The sequence below is a fragment of the Alligator sinensis genome, unplaced genomic scaffold (assembly GCF_000455745.1).
Source record: "Alligator sinensis unplaced genomic scaffold, ASM45574v1 scaffold699_1, whole genome shotgun sequence".
In the NCBI taxonomy this organism is placed as follows: domain Eukaryota; kingdom Metazoa; phylum Chordata; order Crocodylia; family Alligatoridae; genus Alligator; species Alligator sinensis.
Window position 1 is genome coordinate 123,932 of NW_005842359.1, and position 15,759 is coordinate 139,690.

The 15,759-nt window shown below is 43.3% G+C and overlaps 1 protein-coding gene across 5 annotated transcripts in view; it reads right to left on the reverse strand.

Annotated features, from left to right (window-relative positions):
* Positions 1 to 9,688: 9,688 nt before the first annotated feature.
* Positions 9,689 to 15,759, reverse strand: part of METTL21A (methyltransferase like 21A) — a 6,585-nt gene continuing 514 nt past the window's right edge. The window contains exons 1-4 of one of the 5 annotated variants that reach the window (XM_006029123.2): positions 15,645 to 15,753; positions 14,398 to 14,562; positions 12,834 to 12,945; positions 9,689 to 10,444 (exon numbers count right to left, since the gene is read on the reverse strand). In XM_006029123.2, coding sequence (XP_006029185.1) covers positions 10,047 to 10,444; positions 12,834 to 12,945; positions 14,398 to 14,544 — 657 coding nt within the window. In that variant the 5' untranslated portion in view covers positions 14,545 to 14,562; positions 15,645 to 15,753 and the 3' untranslated portion in view covers positions 9,689 to 10,046. Of the gene's footprint in view, positions 10,445 to 11,954; positions 12,443 to 12,833; positions 12,946 to 13,053; positions 13,127 to 14,397; positions 14,563 to 15,190; positions 15,754 to 15,759 lie in introns of those variants that run through there. The other 4 variants (XM_025210583.1, XM_006029125.2, XM_006029124.3 and 1 more) reach the window with 4 other exon arrangements.

The following is a 15,759-nucleotide window of genomic DNA, read 5'->3' on the forward strand; positions in this document are numbered from 1 at the left end:
GGGCCAGGGTTGGAGCGGCGCACACAGGTTCCAACTGGTCCACTCTGGCCAGGGTGAGTCAGGAGCAGGCGCAGGGTGGGCCAGGGTTAGGGGGGTGCATGTGGATCCCTGCCAGTACAATGGGGCTAGGGCCAGTGCAGTGGCAGCTGGAAGAAGCAACCACCACCTAGAAATGCACTCTCGCTGCAGAGCTGGCCCAGCCCTGCCGTGTGCCCAGGGATGGCAGGACATACCATGGGCCAAGTGGGACTGAGGAACCTGCTACGGGCCTAATCTGGCCTGCAGGTTTTTTGCCCACCCATGTCTTAGAGCAGTGATTCTCAAACCAGGTTGCCTTTTAAGGGTGCCGCACAATATTAGTATTGTTAGGTGTACAAACACCAACACATGATTCACAAGGTAAACCCAAAGATTTCAAATAGGAATCCTTAGGGAATTTTTACACATGCTCTGGGAGTGTTTTAATTAGTGAGTTACGCTAATTAAAAATACCCACACGTCACATGTATCAGTGTCCCCCTTGATGAAAAAAAGGCAGCATGGCACTTTGAACTAAAGTTCATCGAACAAGCTTTAGTTGAAAGTGCCCGGCTGCCATTTTTCATGTGATGCTAGAGTCCGCTGGAGCATGTTTATTTCCGTGCTTCAACAAACTCGATTAATCTGCTTGCATAGAGTAGCCCATAGTGTCCAATACATTCTGATCTGTTATGATCTTTCTGATTTCTTTGCAACAGAAGAATCATTCTATTATCTTTCCATAATTAAGAAAAATGTGAAAGCGCAGAGCTGGCGTTTTCCCAGGGGTGGCTTGAATCTAAAAAGGTTGAGAACCACTGACGTTGAAAGTAATCATGGTGGTGATGATGTACAAGAGGAAATGGAATCCACTGCTACCCTTTAAGCTCTGAGGGATCAGCAAGGCTAACAAAAACCAGACAAAATACCTTGTAACTGAAATCAGCAGCTGCAACTGATTACATACTCAAAGAATATATCTGAGAGAGGCTTCAGTTTCATGCAGATCATTTTTGGTAGCACTGCCTGTATACTTTAAGTACTAGTGTTCCAGTCACAAGCCATAACTGGCTGTAGGTTTGTTGGAGATTTGTACAATTATTTGGGAGTAATAGGGGGACAATTAAAAAAAAGAAGAAGAAGAAAAAAACCCTTCAAATTTGGGGAATTGTTTCCTTACAAAGTAGTTACTTTTCTATGCATCAGAAACAATAAAGTCAGGCTAGAATACTATCATTTAAGAAAAATAATTTGAGGAAACTGAACTTCAGATTTGTCTGTCTGAGAGTGATTATTTTATAACAAAGATTTAGAAAAATGAGGTATGTATGAATCTATGGTTGTTTAATTTTTAGTCAGTGTTACTGTTCCTTTTTAATTTCCTTCTGGTCAGAAGGAAGATTTGAAAAGAAAAGAAAAATATCTGCACAGATGAAAGTTCTTAATGGCTTCTATCACCTTGCTCATTCTATTTAAATATGAGGGAATTCAACCACAATAACCTCCTCATAAACTTCCTGCAGGGATGGTACCTAAGTAAGTTCAAAGCGTACATCCAAGCAGGAGAGGAGAAAAAGCAAGAGTAAGTAATAAGACTAGGCACGGCAGCATGAGGAGCTCTACAACATAATCTCTTCTCAACCAACAGATGGCAAGCTGAATACGTGTTCATACACTGAGTGTCAAGAGTAGTCTGTACTGGTGATGACGCCAATATACTGCCCCCGCTTCTCCTGGGAAACTTATTTTGATGTCAGGAGGAGAGAAGCTTCCTATGTGGTTTTGAATCATTTCCTTTCCCCAAGGGCATGTATCTGATCTTAGCCCTACTTTAAAATCCTGGGGGAACTGAGTGATGATATGTCTTCCCCAAGGCTGATGATGAAAGTTGCCTTCTGTATTAGGGTCTTTCTAATAAGTGCTGAAAAGCAGCTGAGCCCAAGTTGTACTTAAAAGAATAGTGTATATGTAAGCCATCTGTACTCTTCCCCAAAGTGCAGTATGGTGACACACAACCAGCCAAGCTAAACTTAGCCAAATGAGACCAGGGTGGGCAATTTGTCCTCTTTCTTTTGTGAGTACAAGGCAAATAAGACAGGATGGCAGTTCTGATGCTGTTCATACTAGATCCACCAGTGCCCTCAGGAGTTTAAACACTGATCAGCTGCATCTTCTATTGGCAGTAATTCAATTTCTGGGGCTTGATCCTTTATTTTCTTGCACTGTGTGCAGATCAGTATAAAGCAAGTGGTGCTGCCAGATCAAAAAGATAGCATTTTATGTTCCCTTTGTCATGGAAATGACTGCACAAGCTGAAAGGAAATGGAGAATCAGGCCCCTTATGAAAAGACCTGTTGCATCCTAGCAGGAAGCAAGTTGGGTGCAGCAGAACTACACACGTGACCAGGGTACTTGTTCGCTACTCTCTAAGTTGTTCCTGCCAGATCAGTTTTTCACCTGTGTTTAACTGGACCAGAGAATTAGTTTTTTCTAAGGGGGACATAGGAACTAAGTTCCAAAATGCAGATCCTGTAAATCCCTGCCTTCCCTCTACATGAGCCTAAACTCCTGCTGCTGGCCATGTGCAGGACCACCCAGGTTTTGATCAGTGGGATACACAAAGTAGGCACTGCCCCAGTTTGCCTGATGGGCTCAGTCCAATTCACTCAAAGCCAAGGAAGAGAGGTGCTGTTGGTGGTTAGAGTACTTGCTGGGGAGGTTGGAGATTTGAAATCAAGTCTCCTCTGCTTGATTGGATTTGAACCCAGCTCTCCCATCTCCTAGGAGAATGCCTGGTTATATGAACCTATGAAGTATTAAGAGTTGATCTATTACCACCTCTGCTACTGAAGCTGTTACAGGTCATATTAAATATTTATTGGACGAGAGAAGGGACCAGTGGTCAGAATGCTGAGCTGGAAAGTTGGAGAGTCAATTCAAATTCTTAGTGCAATTAATATTTAATTATTCAGGTAAAGTGGAAAAGTTTTAACACAAGAGACTCACCAAGCCCCAACCAGCCACTGTACCCTCATTAGGGTATTCTAGGAGCTGGGAGACATGAGCTTAAAAATAAATCAAAGGAGGAGAGAATTGAACCAGGGTATCTGAGTGCGTTTACAATGTGGGTATACCAAATGAGTGTTCTAGCCAAAATGGAGGGGGGTAGCATTCCCTTCTCAGCTGTTCGTGAGACAGCACTCACCTGCCAGTACCTAACTTCAGAAGATTCAAGGTTTTAAGTCCCAGCCTAGAGTTAGTCACTTAACTCTGCAGATAGAGCCCTAAAAGAAAGATTAAATGTATGGTAACCAAAGGCCATAAGTGCAAGAAGAGTAAGGATGGAAGGCAACAAGAATGGGGCCGAGGGGGAGCTAACTGAAAGCTAGGCTTGACAAGATGGCCCAGAGCCATTATTATTATTGTTTGTTCTATAATTTTCCTAACTCTATTTAGCTGATGCAAACATTTATTTATAGAATAAATTGCATTTTGTGTTAAGTTATGGATTTAGTTCAGAGGATATTCTTTGATAAAAGTTTCCCCTTCTTCCAACTGGAATTAACCCTTGTTTTCTGGATGCTAGTTGTCTTTAAACTATGTGTTTACAACTTTAGTGGCATCATGTGGCCTGTTGAGGTAACTGCACCAATACACCAAAGAACAGAGCCACAGAAAAGTGCCTACAGGATGATTTCTTCTCCAGCACTTCATGGGAACTTTTAACTAATAGGACTGACGTGGAATCCCTGGTGCTAAGAAATGTGGTCCCGATTGATTTTTGACCCAGGAAAACATAAAGCATACGGTTAAGTCGACTTATCCCACCTCCTTAAAGATGAACATGCATTTAAAATTCTATCTTGAACTCCAGCAAAAGAAAGACTTTCAATTAAGGCAAGTAATACTAATCTTATAAACTAGTGGAGCTCAACCTTTAGAGCAGCATTTCTCAACCTTTTTTGTACTAGGATGCATTTGTAAACATCAATGGCGAGTCCCAACCCAGTGCCCCTCACTCCCAACCTGTCCCTCACGCCCAGGATGCAGGCCTCCAGTGTGTGGTGCACAACTCTGCCAGCTCACAAGGGAAAAGCCAGTTTCCCATGTTTTAATCCTTTAAAGGAGAATCCACTTTTAAAGTTTGTTTGTGACTCTTTTGAATATTGTTGCAACATATGGGTTGAGAAACATTGTTTTACAGGACTGGGCCCAGTGCTTGTGACCTAGCTGCACCCGGATTCCCCTCTGGTAGGGAGGAGGAGAGAGGGGAGAGCGAGGTGGCTGCCAATGTCAGACTGAGGGAAGGGTGGGGAGGGAGATAAGCATACCTGTGGGTAAGCAGCACCTGCCCTAGGGAAGGAGAGAGCAGGGAAGGTTGCAGGGGGTGAAGGGAGGTCAGCAACACAGAGCAGAAGAGGCATATGGGGCCAAGCTGCTTGCTGCTGATCCCTCTTGCTGGATCTGGTCAATTTACATACTAGATCCAGCCCGCAAGCCATAGTGTGTGCACCACCATTATAAACCATTTGTGTACCTTTTGTTTCACAAATAACAGCTGTTCCTAGTTACATATTTGAATGCTTTTGGTTTCTCACCTTTCTCCTTTTTTTTTTCTTTGTCACCTTTCTATTTCCTGTTTGGTTCTCCCCCTCTCCCACCATTTCTTTCCAATTAAATTGTGAAGGAGCACTACACTTCCCTACAAACAGAAATTGTCACTCAAGGAGGGTGACATGAGACCCTCTGGGTTAGAATACGGGGAGAACACAGTGAAGGGGATATAACTGTAGGAGTCTGTTACAGGCTTCCTAACCAGGAGGAAGAGCTTGACTGCAAATTCACTAGGGAACTGGCAGCGGCTGCATGCTCTCAGTGCATGGTCATCATGGGTGACTTCAACTACCTTGACATCTCATGGGAAGAGCATTCAGCCAAATCTGATCGGTCGCGAAGCTTCCTCGCTTGCATTGACGAGCTCTATTTGGCTCAAGAAATCTATGGGCCGACAAGAAGCAAGGTTCCTCTGGATTGGCCAAAGGGGATGATCTAGTCAGCGACCTGAGGATTGAAGGGAATCTTGGTGACAGTGATCATGAGTTGATCACTTTCTCTATCCATCACAAAGCTGGCAAATCAGTCAACAATGCAGAAATCCTTGACTTTAGGAAAGTGGACTTTCACAAGCTCAGAAAGTTGGTTGTTGAGACCGTGATCTGACAGGGAGGAGTGTCCACAATGAGTGGTCAGTCCTTAAGGACATGATCCTAAAAGCACAAGGGAAGTCCATTCCAGCCTGTAGGAAATGTAGATAAGGACTGGGAGACCCACTTGGCTCAATAGGGAACTCATAGATCTCCTGAATCTGAAAACAGACGCTTATAAGGGATGGAAGTTGGAAACCACCACTAAGGATTATGCAGCACTGCCCCACACCTGTAAGGAGTGGACCAGAAAAGCCAAGGCTGAAACCAAACTCAAACTGGATATGGAAATCAAGAACAATAAAAAGTTCTTCAAACACGTGAGAAGTCGACAAAAAAAACCAAGGGCACCATCGAACCCTTGCTGAACCAAATGGGGCAGCTGACAACTGACACCCAGGAAAAAGCTAATCCTCTCAATGATTACTTTGCAGCGGTTTTCCGCCAGCCTAAGGGGATCACCCTGCCTGACAGGATACGGGACTACCAGGGTAAGGGTGATCGTTCTAATATTATAAAAGCCTCAGTCTGTCTGTCTGTCAGTAACGCTTTATTTGTACTCTGATTGGCTGACTGAAACAACCAATCAGAGTGCTTCAAGAGCGTTCAGAGAGGGGATGGCATGGCGGAGTACCGCCATGACGACAGGGACACGGGGGGGATGGAGCGGGGTGTGGTGGGGAGCACAGTTGGCCTGCCCCAGCCCCACAGGCAGTGGGGGGAGGGGGCCCATTTCCCCCCCTCCCAACTGGACGAGAAGTTGGGGTGGGGCCAGACCTGGGGGGATATGGAGCTGCCGGGGCCCAACACAAGCTGACAGGTATGGGGAGGGAGAAAGGAGAGGAAGAGGGTGAGGTGTGGCAGTGCCCCACTGCTGCTGTGCCCCAACAACAGCCGGGGAAGGGGGGGAGCGGCCCCAAAGTGGTGGGGGAAGCGGCCCCATTGGCCCCCTCCCAACAGGATGAGAAGTAGAGGTGGGGGCGGACATGGGACCATGATGGTGGGGAGTGCACTGCCATCATCCCAGACCGTCAGGCCCTGACAAAAACCAGCAGGGAGGGAGAGGAATGGAGGGGGAGGGAGGGGGGTACCATGTGGACCCAAAGGGAGGGAGGAGGGAACAGGCCCAGACTCGAGGAGGGACAGGGGAGCAGGTCCAGACCTGAAGCATTGTGGAGGGGGGGACAGGGGCAGGGGCTGGAAACTAGCCCCTGTCCCTGCCCCCTCCCCCCTGTCATTCTTGATGGGCAATTGACTAATATGCCTATAACTAGCAAAGATCTTGTGAGGGAACAGCTTAAGAGGCTGGACATCCACAAGTCAGCTGGCCAAGACAGTATGCACCCAAGAGTGCTAAAAGAGTTGGCTGACATCATAGCATGACCAATGGCAAGGATAGTTGAGAACTCTGGAGCTCAGGCGAGGTTCCTGAAGATTGGAAGAGAGCTAATGTGGTGCCTATCTTCAAGAAGGGAAAGGAGGAGGATCCAGGGAACTACAAGCCAGTCAGGTTGACCTCAGTCCCTGGAAAGATCTTGGAAAAAATCATCAAAAAAACCATCAACAACAGGCTAACAGAAGGCAACATTCCGAGAGAGAGCCAACATGGCTCCGTTGCAGGTAGGTCTTCCCTGACCAACCTCATTTCCTTCTATGACCAGGTGACAGATCACCTGGACAAAGAAGAGGTTGATGTAATATATTTAGACAATGCTTTTGACTTGGTCTCCCATGATGTCCTCGGCCTTGACAACCTCACAGTCTGATGGCTCAGGAACTGGCTCTGTGGTTGGATCCAGAGAGTGATAGTCGATGGAACTGAATTAACATGGCACATGATGACCACCGGCGTTCCTCAGAGCTCAGTATTGGGACCAATACTCTTTAATACACAGGTAGTCCTCGGCTTACAGCGTCTCGAGTTACAATGTTTCGCACTTATAACATTTATAAATTAACACCCTGTTTCAACTTTATGATGTCAGTTTTGACTTTACAACGCTTGATCCAATGCAAGGCCATGCCAGCGAACAAGTTCACCGCGTCACCTATCTCCGTGGAGAACATCTGTACAAACTTCCTTGGACACTTTCTTTAAGAAAGCAGACAAGACTCCAGAAAAACCTGCAGCCAAGACTCCTGAGAAGACTCCAGCCAAGAACCCTTCACAAAGTCCAACCAAGAGTCTTCCAAGAAGTCCAGAAAAGTTACCTCAAAGAAGTCCTTCCAAATCAACATGATTGCTGCTTACAATATAAATGCATTAATGTAGCTATATTACTCATCTATTATTGATCGAGTACAAAATTCTGGGGTATTTTTGGTGAAAATAGGGTTCAGGAACCTATCCCCCATTTATAACGTTATTTCTTATGAGAAAATTGGTTCCGAGTTGCAACTTTTCAACTTAAGACACGGTTTTCAGGAACCAATTGTGCCTGTATTCATAAGTGATCTGGATTCAGGTGTCAGAAGCGGACTGATTAAGTTTGAGGATGACACCAAATTATGGGGAAGTATGGTCACTCTGAAAGAGAGGCTGGCAATTCAGGCCGACCTGAATTTGGCTCACAAGGTGGGTGGATCAAAACCTAACATTCAACATGGAGAAATGCAGGGTGCTCCACCTCAGGAGAAAAAACCCACATCATACTTAAAGGCTCGGCAGTGCTACACTCACTAGCACCACAACCGAAAAGACTTGGAGGTCATGAGTGACCGCAAGACGAACATGTGCTACCAATGCGAAGCTGCAGCTAGCAAAGCAAATAAAACTCTGGCTTTTGGGAAGGATGTGGAGAAGCTTGAGAGTCCAGAGAGCCACACACGATTAGAGGTCAAAAGAACAGGTCTTATGAGGAGAGGCTGAGGGACATGGGACTCTTCAGCCTGGAGAAGCAAAGGCTCAGGGGTGACTTGGTGATAGCCTATAAGTATATAAGGGGTGCACACCAGGAACTGCGAGAAGGTCTGTTCACCAGGGTACCTCAAAGGAAGACAAGATCTAACGGTCAGAAACTGCTGGAAGACTGTTTTAGACTGGACATAAGGAAAAAAAATTACTGTCCGTGTCTCCAGGGTCTGGAATAGACTCCCTCAGAAGTGGTGCAAGCACCTACTATGGATATCTTTAAGAAAGATACTACTCTGGATATCTTTAAGAAACACCTGGAATGTTTATCTTGCTGTGGTGATCTGACCCCTGCTGACTTCCTGCCCTTTGGGCAGAGGGTTGGACCCGATGATCTCACGAGGTCCCTTCCAGGCCTAATGTCTAAGAAATCTAAGAAATTCTGTGTTAACTTGATGACTTGGGGTTTTTTAGATCCCAATACTGCGAAGACTTGTGCATGTGTACTTCACTCCACACAGCCTGAGTAATTCCACTGAATGCAATGGAACTACTCACAAATGCATAGTTAAATATGGGCATGAGTCTGCAAGATCAGTGTGTTAGACTGTAAGCAATTTAAGACAAAGATGACCTGGCCCTCTGCATGTTAGAATAATAATTTCCTGTAACTGCACCTGTTAATGGTGTAGACATGATATGCTTACTCAGTGGTAAATTGATTTAATACAGTAAAAGTGGAACAGACACACAACATGCAGCCCAGCTACACAGTGGGCATATCTACATGTGCAATTAAGGTGCAGCAATAAATTCCAGTGTTTAACGTGCCAGAGTTTATTGCTCCCAGATGCAACATTTGAACATGTGCCCAGGACCGCAGCACACTGAGCCAGGGCAGAGCAGCCCCAGCTGGCAGGGAGCCCCAAGGGTCAGCTTGCTAGCCTAGGCCTGCTCCTGCCCAACTCAGCATGCTGTGGAGGGGCTGGCTGAGGCACAAGGGTACCTCAGTGCATGGCTAGTCAGTAGTCAGCCCCCACACGGAAGCACCCTTGTGCCCCAGCCAGGTGCCTCAGCATCTACACGTGTTACTGCGGAGTAAAAAACTCTGCAGCAAGGTAATATTTGTTTTTACAAGTACTTCCCTGTTGCAAAGTTTATTAGTTGCCTGCTGCCCAATAGGGCCACACATGTAGACACCGAGATCTTTACTTTGGAGTCAATTAGACAGCTCTGCAGTAAACATCTCATGCAAATGTGCCCAATGAGTCACTCAGTTCCAAGGCGAACTGGAAAGTACCCCTTGAAAAATATGTAGTAACCTTACATGGGAAAGTTACTAAGTGAAACGTTGTGGGGCGGGGATGCACATCCATGCCTGCATGCATTCCAACAGTCAGTTTTATTCCTGAGTTTGCTCAGTGCAAACTAGTTCTCACACCTAGTAGGAAAGTACTGCAGTAGCAACTACTGCAGCTGCCAGCTTGGGAGAGCTAGTCATATGTCCATTTCTTTCTAGCTGGAAAAACTGCAGAGGAGAAAAAAACCAAAATGTTCAAGGAAGCACCTCAACGTTCAAAAAAGGGGAGGAAAAAAAAGAGAAGCAAAGCAAACCTGAGAATAATCGTTATTTAATTTACAGGTACTACAAGTTACGTGAACAAAAAAATCAAAGCTATTCCTTCAAAATGTTTTCAACTACAACTCATTTTTGCTTGGAAAAAATTTCTAGTTAAAAATTTTAAACCAGCTCTAAGAATGACCTTTTTGAATTTTGACAACAGTGAAAAGTGTGAAAGTATGCTACCCAGACTACAGAGATGATAAGGTATGCCAGCAGATAGATGCAAGTACATTGTGGTACATGAAGCTAGCTAGATACTTTTAAAATTATGCTTTTTGGTACAAATAGAAATAGAAATAATGGTAGCTGGACACCAGCTACTGTTTGATCCTAATAATAACATAGACAGTCAAAGGTCTTCCTTATGAAAACTTCTCTGTGCTTTGAATATATGTACATCTTTACTAGTGTCATAGTGGACCTCATGTACAGAGAAATGTCCCTTCAGCATCTTCAGGAAATTCTGATCCCGTTCATAACGAATCCGGCATGAAAGCAGAATCGTGGTGTGTTCTGAGCAAAGATACTCTAGTGTCTCAAGCAGATCCACAAATGTTTCTTCCAGATAAATGATGTCTGCACCCAAGATAAAGTCAAATTTTCCTGGAGAGAAATTCTCCAAGTTTCTTCCCCAAGTCAGTTCCTTTACCACAGCTCTTGGATGGTGTTCAGAGGGTAAGTTATCCTGAATGTTTGACTCAAGAAATTCCAGGGCTGATGCCCTGTCTGTGATGGTGACATGAGCACCTATGACACAAAGAGCATATGTCTCAAGACAAAATAACTGACATCCATCAATATGACTTCCAGAGTATATTTTAAGCAAAGCAAGCAGTTCCCACTAAGAATTAAAAATATTACCAAACAAAATTAAAAATTTACCAAACTGAGCTACTTGATTTTAAAAAGAGACACTTGAAATAACTTCATTCCAGTGCTAAGAGAGCATTACTCAAATCAACTTTTTTTTAAGAAAACAATTCTTTAAAGAAAAAAAAAAGTTGCTTTCTGCCTTTCCAACAGGCAGCTACAGGCAGAATAAATTAGAGATTATTACAAAAATAATCCTCTCAGATTCAATTTCTGCCTTGATGTGGTATTTGATTACGCAAATTAGCAACAGAGATCCAGGCAAAGCAGATGGACAGCTGAAGAGCTTTCTCCACAGATATTATTTTTAAAGCATATTAATGACTGCTATTTTACCTAAAATATTTGTTCAAATTTTTTTAATCTCTTTTAAATGGAGCCCGCCACTTGCTCCTTCAACTGTTATTAAAATGTATGGCTACTTTTGAATGTAGTTATGCCTTAACCTGTATTTAAATAGCAACGTGCAAAAAGTAAATTTGAGTTCAGCTCAGTGAGAGTACATCTGTGTGAGAGTTGGTAACACAAGTTTAGACACAACACAACAACATGCGCTTTCTACAGTAGTGTATAGGTGCTAGTTAACTCATCCTCAGCCAGTGTAAATTGTCACAGCTCTGCTGACTCCAATGCAATCATTAGGTCAGTTCTGCCCAGCAGAGTAGATCCCTAGCTGGTATGAACTGGCACTATTTTTTGGCCTAGCTCTACTCCACCTCACCTCAAGTCATGTTCTCCAGCCCCTGAAAATGGTTAGCGGGCTGGAGAACATGACTCGTGAAAGGCTGAGGGAAATGGGGTTATTTAGTCTAGAGAAGACTGAGGGAGGATTTTAATAACCACCTTCAACTATGTGAAGGGTGGTTCCAAAGAGGATGGAGCTAAACTGTTCTCAGTGGTGACAAATGACAGAACAAGGAGCAATGGTCCCAAGTTGCAACAAGGGAAGTTTAGGTTGGATATTAGGGAAAAACTGTCTCACTAGGTGGGTAGTAAAGCACTGAAACAAGTTACCCAGACAGGTTGTGGAATCTCTATCCCTAGAGATTTTTAAGACCTGGGTAGAAAAAGCTTTGGCCAGGGTGATATAGTTGGGGATGGTCCTGCTTTGACCAGGAGGCTGAACCTAGATGATCTTCTGAGGTTCCTTCCAACCCTAATTTGCTTTGATTCTGATACTCCCAGTGAAGTCCATAGGAGTTTTACTACTGATTTCAGCAGCCCCAAAAAATCCCAACCAACAGCTTCAATCAAGTCTACCTGCATGGATCTACTTGTAGCGTCTGACTTGAAGGCCACAAGTAATAATAATAATAATAATAATAATAATAAAAAGAGTATGACAGGTGAGGAAGATATGAAGTATTGTTAATGCACAGACAAAGCATTGAAGATAATTAAAACACAGAAGTTTCTCAGCTAATGTTGGTTATTAAGGAGCTAACTTTAAAGCACTCAAATGCAGATTTATTTTAAATTGAAAATCAAACTAATACTAATGAGGCTGAGCATTCACAAATGTACTATAAATTCTGAAGTAGTGGCTCAAACACCATGAAGCATCATATCTTATTCCTTTAATGTGGGATAAATCGGGGGTGTCTAAATAAACGTTGAGATGAGCGATGGAGACAAAGAAAACAAACCCAAAGCTCTGAGATGCAGATTTATTACTGATACCAGTGGTGGTTTAAAACTGCAGGGGCTCATTATGCACATCCCCACTAATAGGGGAAGCAACAGAGCAGAGCAGAGCAAAGCACACAGGACAGCTGACTGAGTTAGAGCACTTATGTTCTGTTCCTGGCTCTGCCACCAACTCGCTGTCAGACCTTGGGTCCATTATTTAGTCTCTCTGGACCTTGATTTCCCTGCCTGTAAAACAGAATTAATCATGCTTATGCAACACATGCCGGGATACCTATGCATGGGAAACAGTGTGGCAGTACTGTGTATTAATACATCTGAGTGACATAAGCACAATATTTATTCCCTTGAGGGGGAATAGCTACTGAACTTAATACCATTGAGCTAACTATCATGGTAACTATAGTCAGCATAAGAGGATTCTGATATGAACAAACCTGCTGAGGCACCATCCCCACAATAAATGATGCAGTAGGCTCCAAAGATTAACAAGAAAGGAAGATGACTCAGAGGGGAAGTGTCACAGTAAGTGTCACACAGCCTCTGTGTTAACCTTCATAACAACCATGTGGCCTAATGTGTGAATCTAGCTGCAGCACCAAATTCTTAGAGAACTTACCCAAGAGTGTGGCCACTATTCCCAGTAATCCAGTCCCTGCTCCTAGTTCAATCACTGAGCGCTCTCGGAGATCAATAGCTCCTGTCTCCAGATAAGAACACAGGACTACAGCCTAAGCCAGGAAACACAATGATTAATTAAAAATGGGACTTCTTAATTGTAGTATTTCTGATATACACCAGTAGAGAAGGTTGCAGGAAGGGTATGGACAATCAGGCACCTCAAGTATACAGCTATTCTTTGCCAGCAACTCTATAAAAAGCCTGACAGGAAGCAGAGGACTGTCTCCGGCACTGTAGGAGAAGAAAAAGCAAGTTAAAGTGAAGGCTTGGATTTCATAAAGAAAGAAACCATCATATGATATAAAACAAAAAAAAAATAGTAGCATGAAGAAAGGAAAAGCCAGGGTTCTGGTCATGCAATGAGGAGCCTAAAATGAACGCAAAATGGCAGAACTGTTGAAAAGTAGATTAAGTCCTTATAAATATGTTTATGACTATTGAAAAGATTTAGATTTCATCTTGGTGCATGCTCTCTTCCATAAAATATATGAGTGAGAGTCAAGCAGTTGACTGTACTGAGATGAGAACATTTCGACAAGTATAGATTACATCCAATATAATCAACAGTAAAATCTTCCAAACCCAAATCATCACTTAGGATGTAGCTGAATTTTCTGTAGTGGATGTTCTTACCATTCGATTTTTGCCTTAGGACAACTGACAAGTGTATTAAAATATATGTGGTAGTTAATACAAATAATTAAACATTATTTATGACCAGATACAGAAACACAAAGTAATGGGCAGAGCAGAAGTACCCAGGAACAAGCTCTGCCACCGAGTCCACCTGTCTCTGGTCATGGATAAGACATACAAAACTTTCTGCTTCAAGTTCCCTATTTGTAAAATGGAACTACTTCTACCCCTAATCATGGTGCTGTGGCTGTACAGTCCCTTGAAAATAATAAGTGCTTTGTATATGCCAAATACCATTGTTTAGAGTTAGTTGAAAAAAAAAAAAAAAACTGTGTGGAGGTGGGTAAGAGAGGATTGTAAAAAAACCCTGAAATTTCAAAAGCTCCTTGTTTTGCTTGCAGGGATCAAAAAATGGTCGATTTTTTTCTCAATGTTTGTTATATTTTTTTCTCAAATTATTACAGTATATAATCAATTAAAATATTGTCAAAATTTCTCACTTTTCCAAAAATGTATTTCTTACCAAAAAACAATTTCTGGTATGCTTTAAAAAAAAACAAGCCATGGAAACGACCATCTATTTCTAAAAAAAAACCCCAATCTGATTCTGAAAACAATGGACTAAAATATTGATTAAAAACAGTGCAGGAAATTGTGTAAAACAAGAAATGTTAATGATCCCAACAGCGTATCTCAGAAAGATTTGTTTTAGAAAACAAATCATTTTTCAACTAAGGAAACCCTTTGTCCATAAAAGAAAAATTGTGTCAAGCTTTGCTAATGTTAGAAAGTGAACCCCCAAACATGTGTTTGCTTCACTTTCCCCTCCATAAATTAAACAAAAAAAAGATATTGGCCTTACATACCGCATCCCATACTACTGCTGCTACACCCAGTTGTTTCCAGTTTTGTTTGATTTTGATTGTGTGGTTGGCAAAATGGTAAGTAGATGATGATTTATGCAACTTCTGCAATCCCCAAACAGCATTTTTGTCATAGGGAATCAAAGCCATTTTATAATACCCTCTGACCTGTGGAGTACAAAAAACAAGTCTATGTGAAGCTTCAATGACAAACTTGTGCACGTTTTCCTCTGCCTTAAAGCTTTTATTTTTGTTTGTTTGACTAACTTGATGGAAATTCCAAATGCCGCCTCTGCTCCCAAGATGCTGAAATGCATACAGTGATACCACAAACCCCCAGATCACAAAACCCCCAGATCACAAAACCCTAACCCAAACGGATTCCAGTTGGAATATCATCAATGAATCAAGAAGTCCTTAGAGGATTTCCAAGGGGGAAAATATGTTAAGAAAGATAAACTCCAGTTAATAATAATTAACATTTAGATTACAGTTCATGGGGGGCATTTAGCGTATAAATCTGACCTTAACTCAATCTGAGTTTTTGCTTTGCAATCCATTTTAACTAACTGTCCTACTGATTGTCTTACTTTGTAAGGCAGTAAAGGTCCCTGGAGGCAGAGTACTATTGTCAAAATAAGCAGTCAGTGAGTAGCATGCACAAAAATTTTAAATGAGATTGTTCTTTAGCATCTCTTTACTGGAGTAAGGTGAGGGGTCATATTGGCTTTTCAGCCGCCTGTAAATTGAGCTTAGCAACCATCAGATTTAATGTACCATAGCCCATGTGACGTACAGAGAAAATGTTTCAAGTATTATGAAAGACTGTCCTTCTGTTCGTCTGTTCAATTGTGCACTGCTGCCTGCGTGAATCCATACCGTTAAATCAAAGCAGCTCTTAAAGTTAGGCCAAAGATACAGATAAAACGGCTGAGAGAGATATGCCTTCAGAGGAGTTGAGATAAGTGTCTGGGCTATCAGCCGGAGGGAGAAGTCATCTCTATGGCTCCATTTTGGCTAAAACGCATCACTTCTCCCAAAGCTGAACTTAAGATCAAAGGAGACCAAAAACCTCAAAGAGCCTAGCCCAGGGAGGGGGCTGGGTGAGCTAGCAGAGGACCAAGGGGAGTCGGTGAAAAGGGGCACCCCAGCTGCCACCCGGCGAGACAAGCAGGCAGTCGTGCCAGGTTAGCATTGGCTGCTTGTGCAGCCAGAGGTGGGCGGAGGTGATCAGCTGAGGCGAGCAATACCCGTGCAGAGAAAGGAAGTTCTCCCACGACGCGGGTCACCTCTCCAGCGCCTGCCGCGCCCGCCAGCACGGCCTCGGCCTGAGGGCCGGGAGAGTCGGGCCGGGGGCGGCCCGCG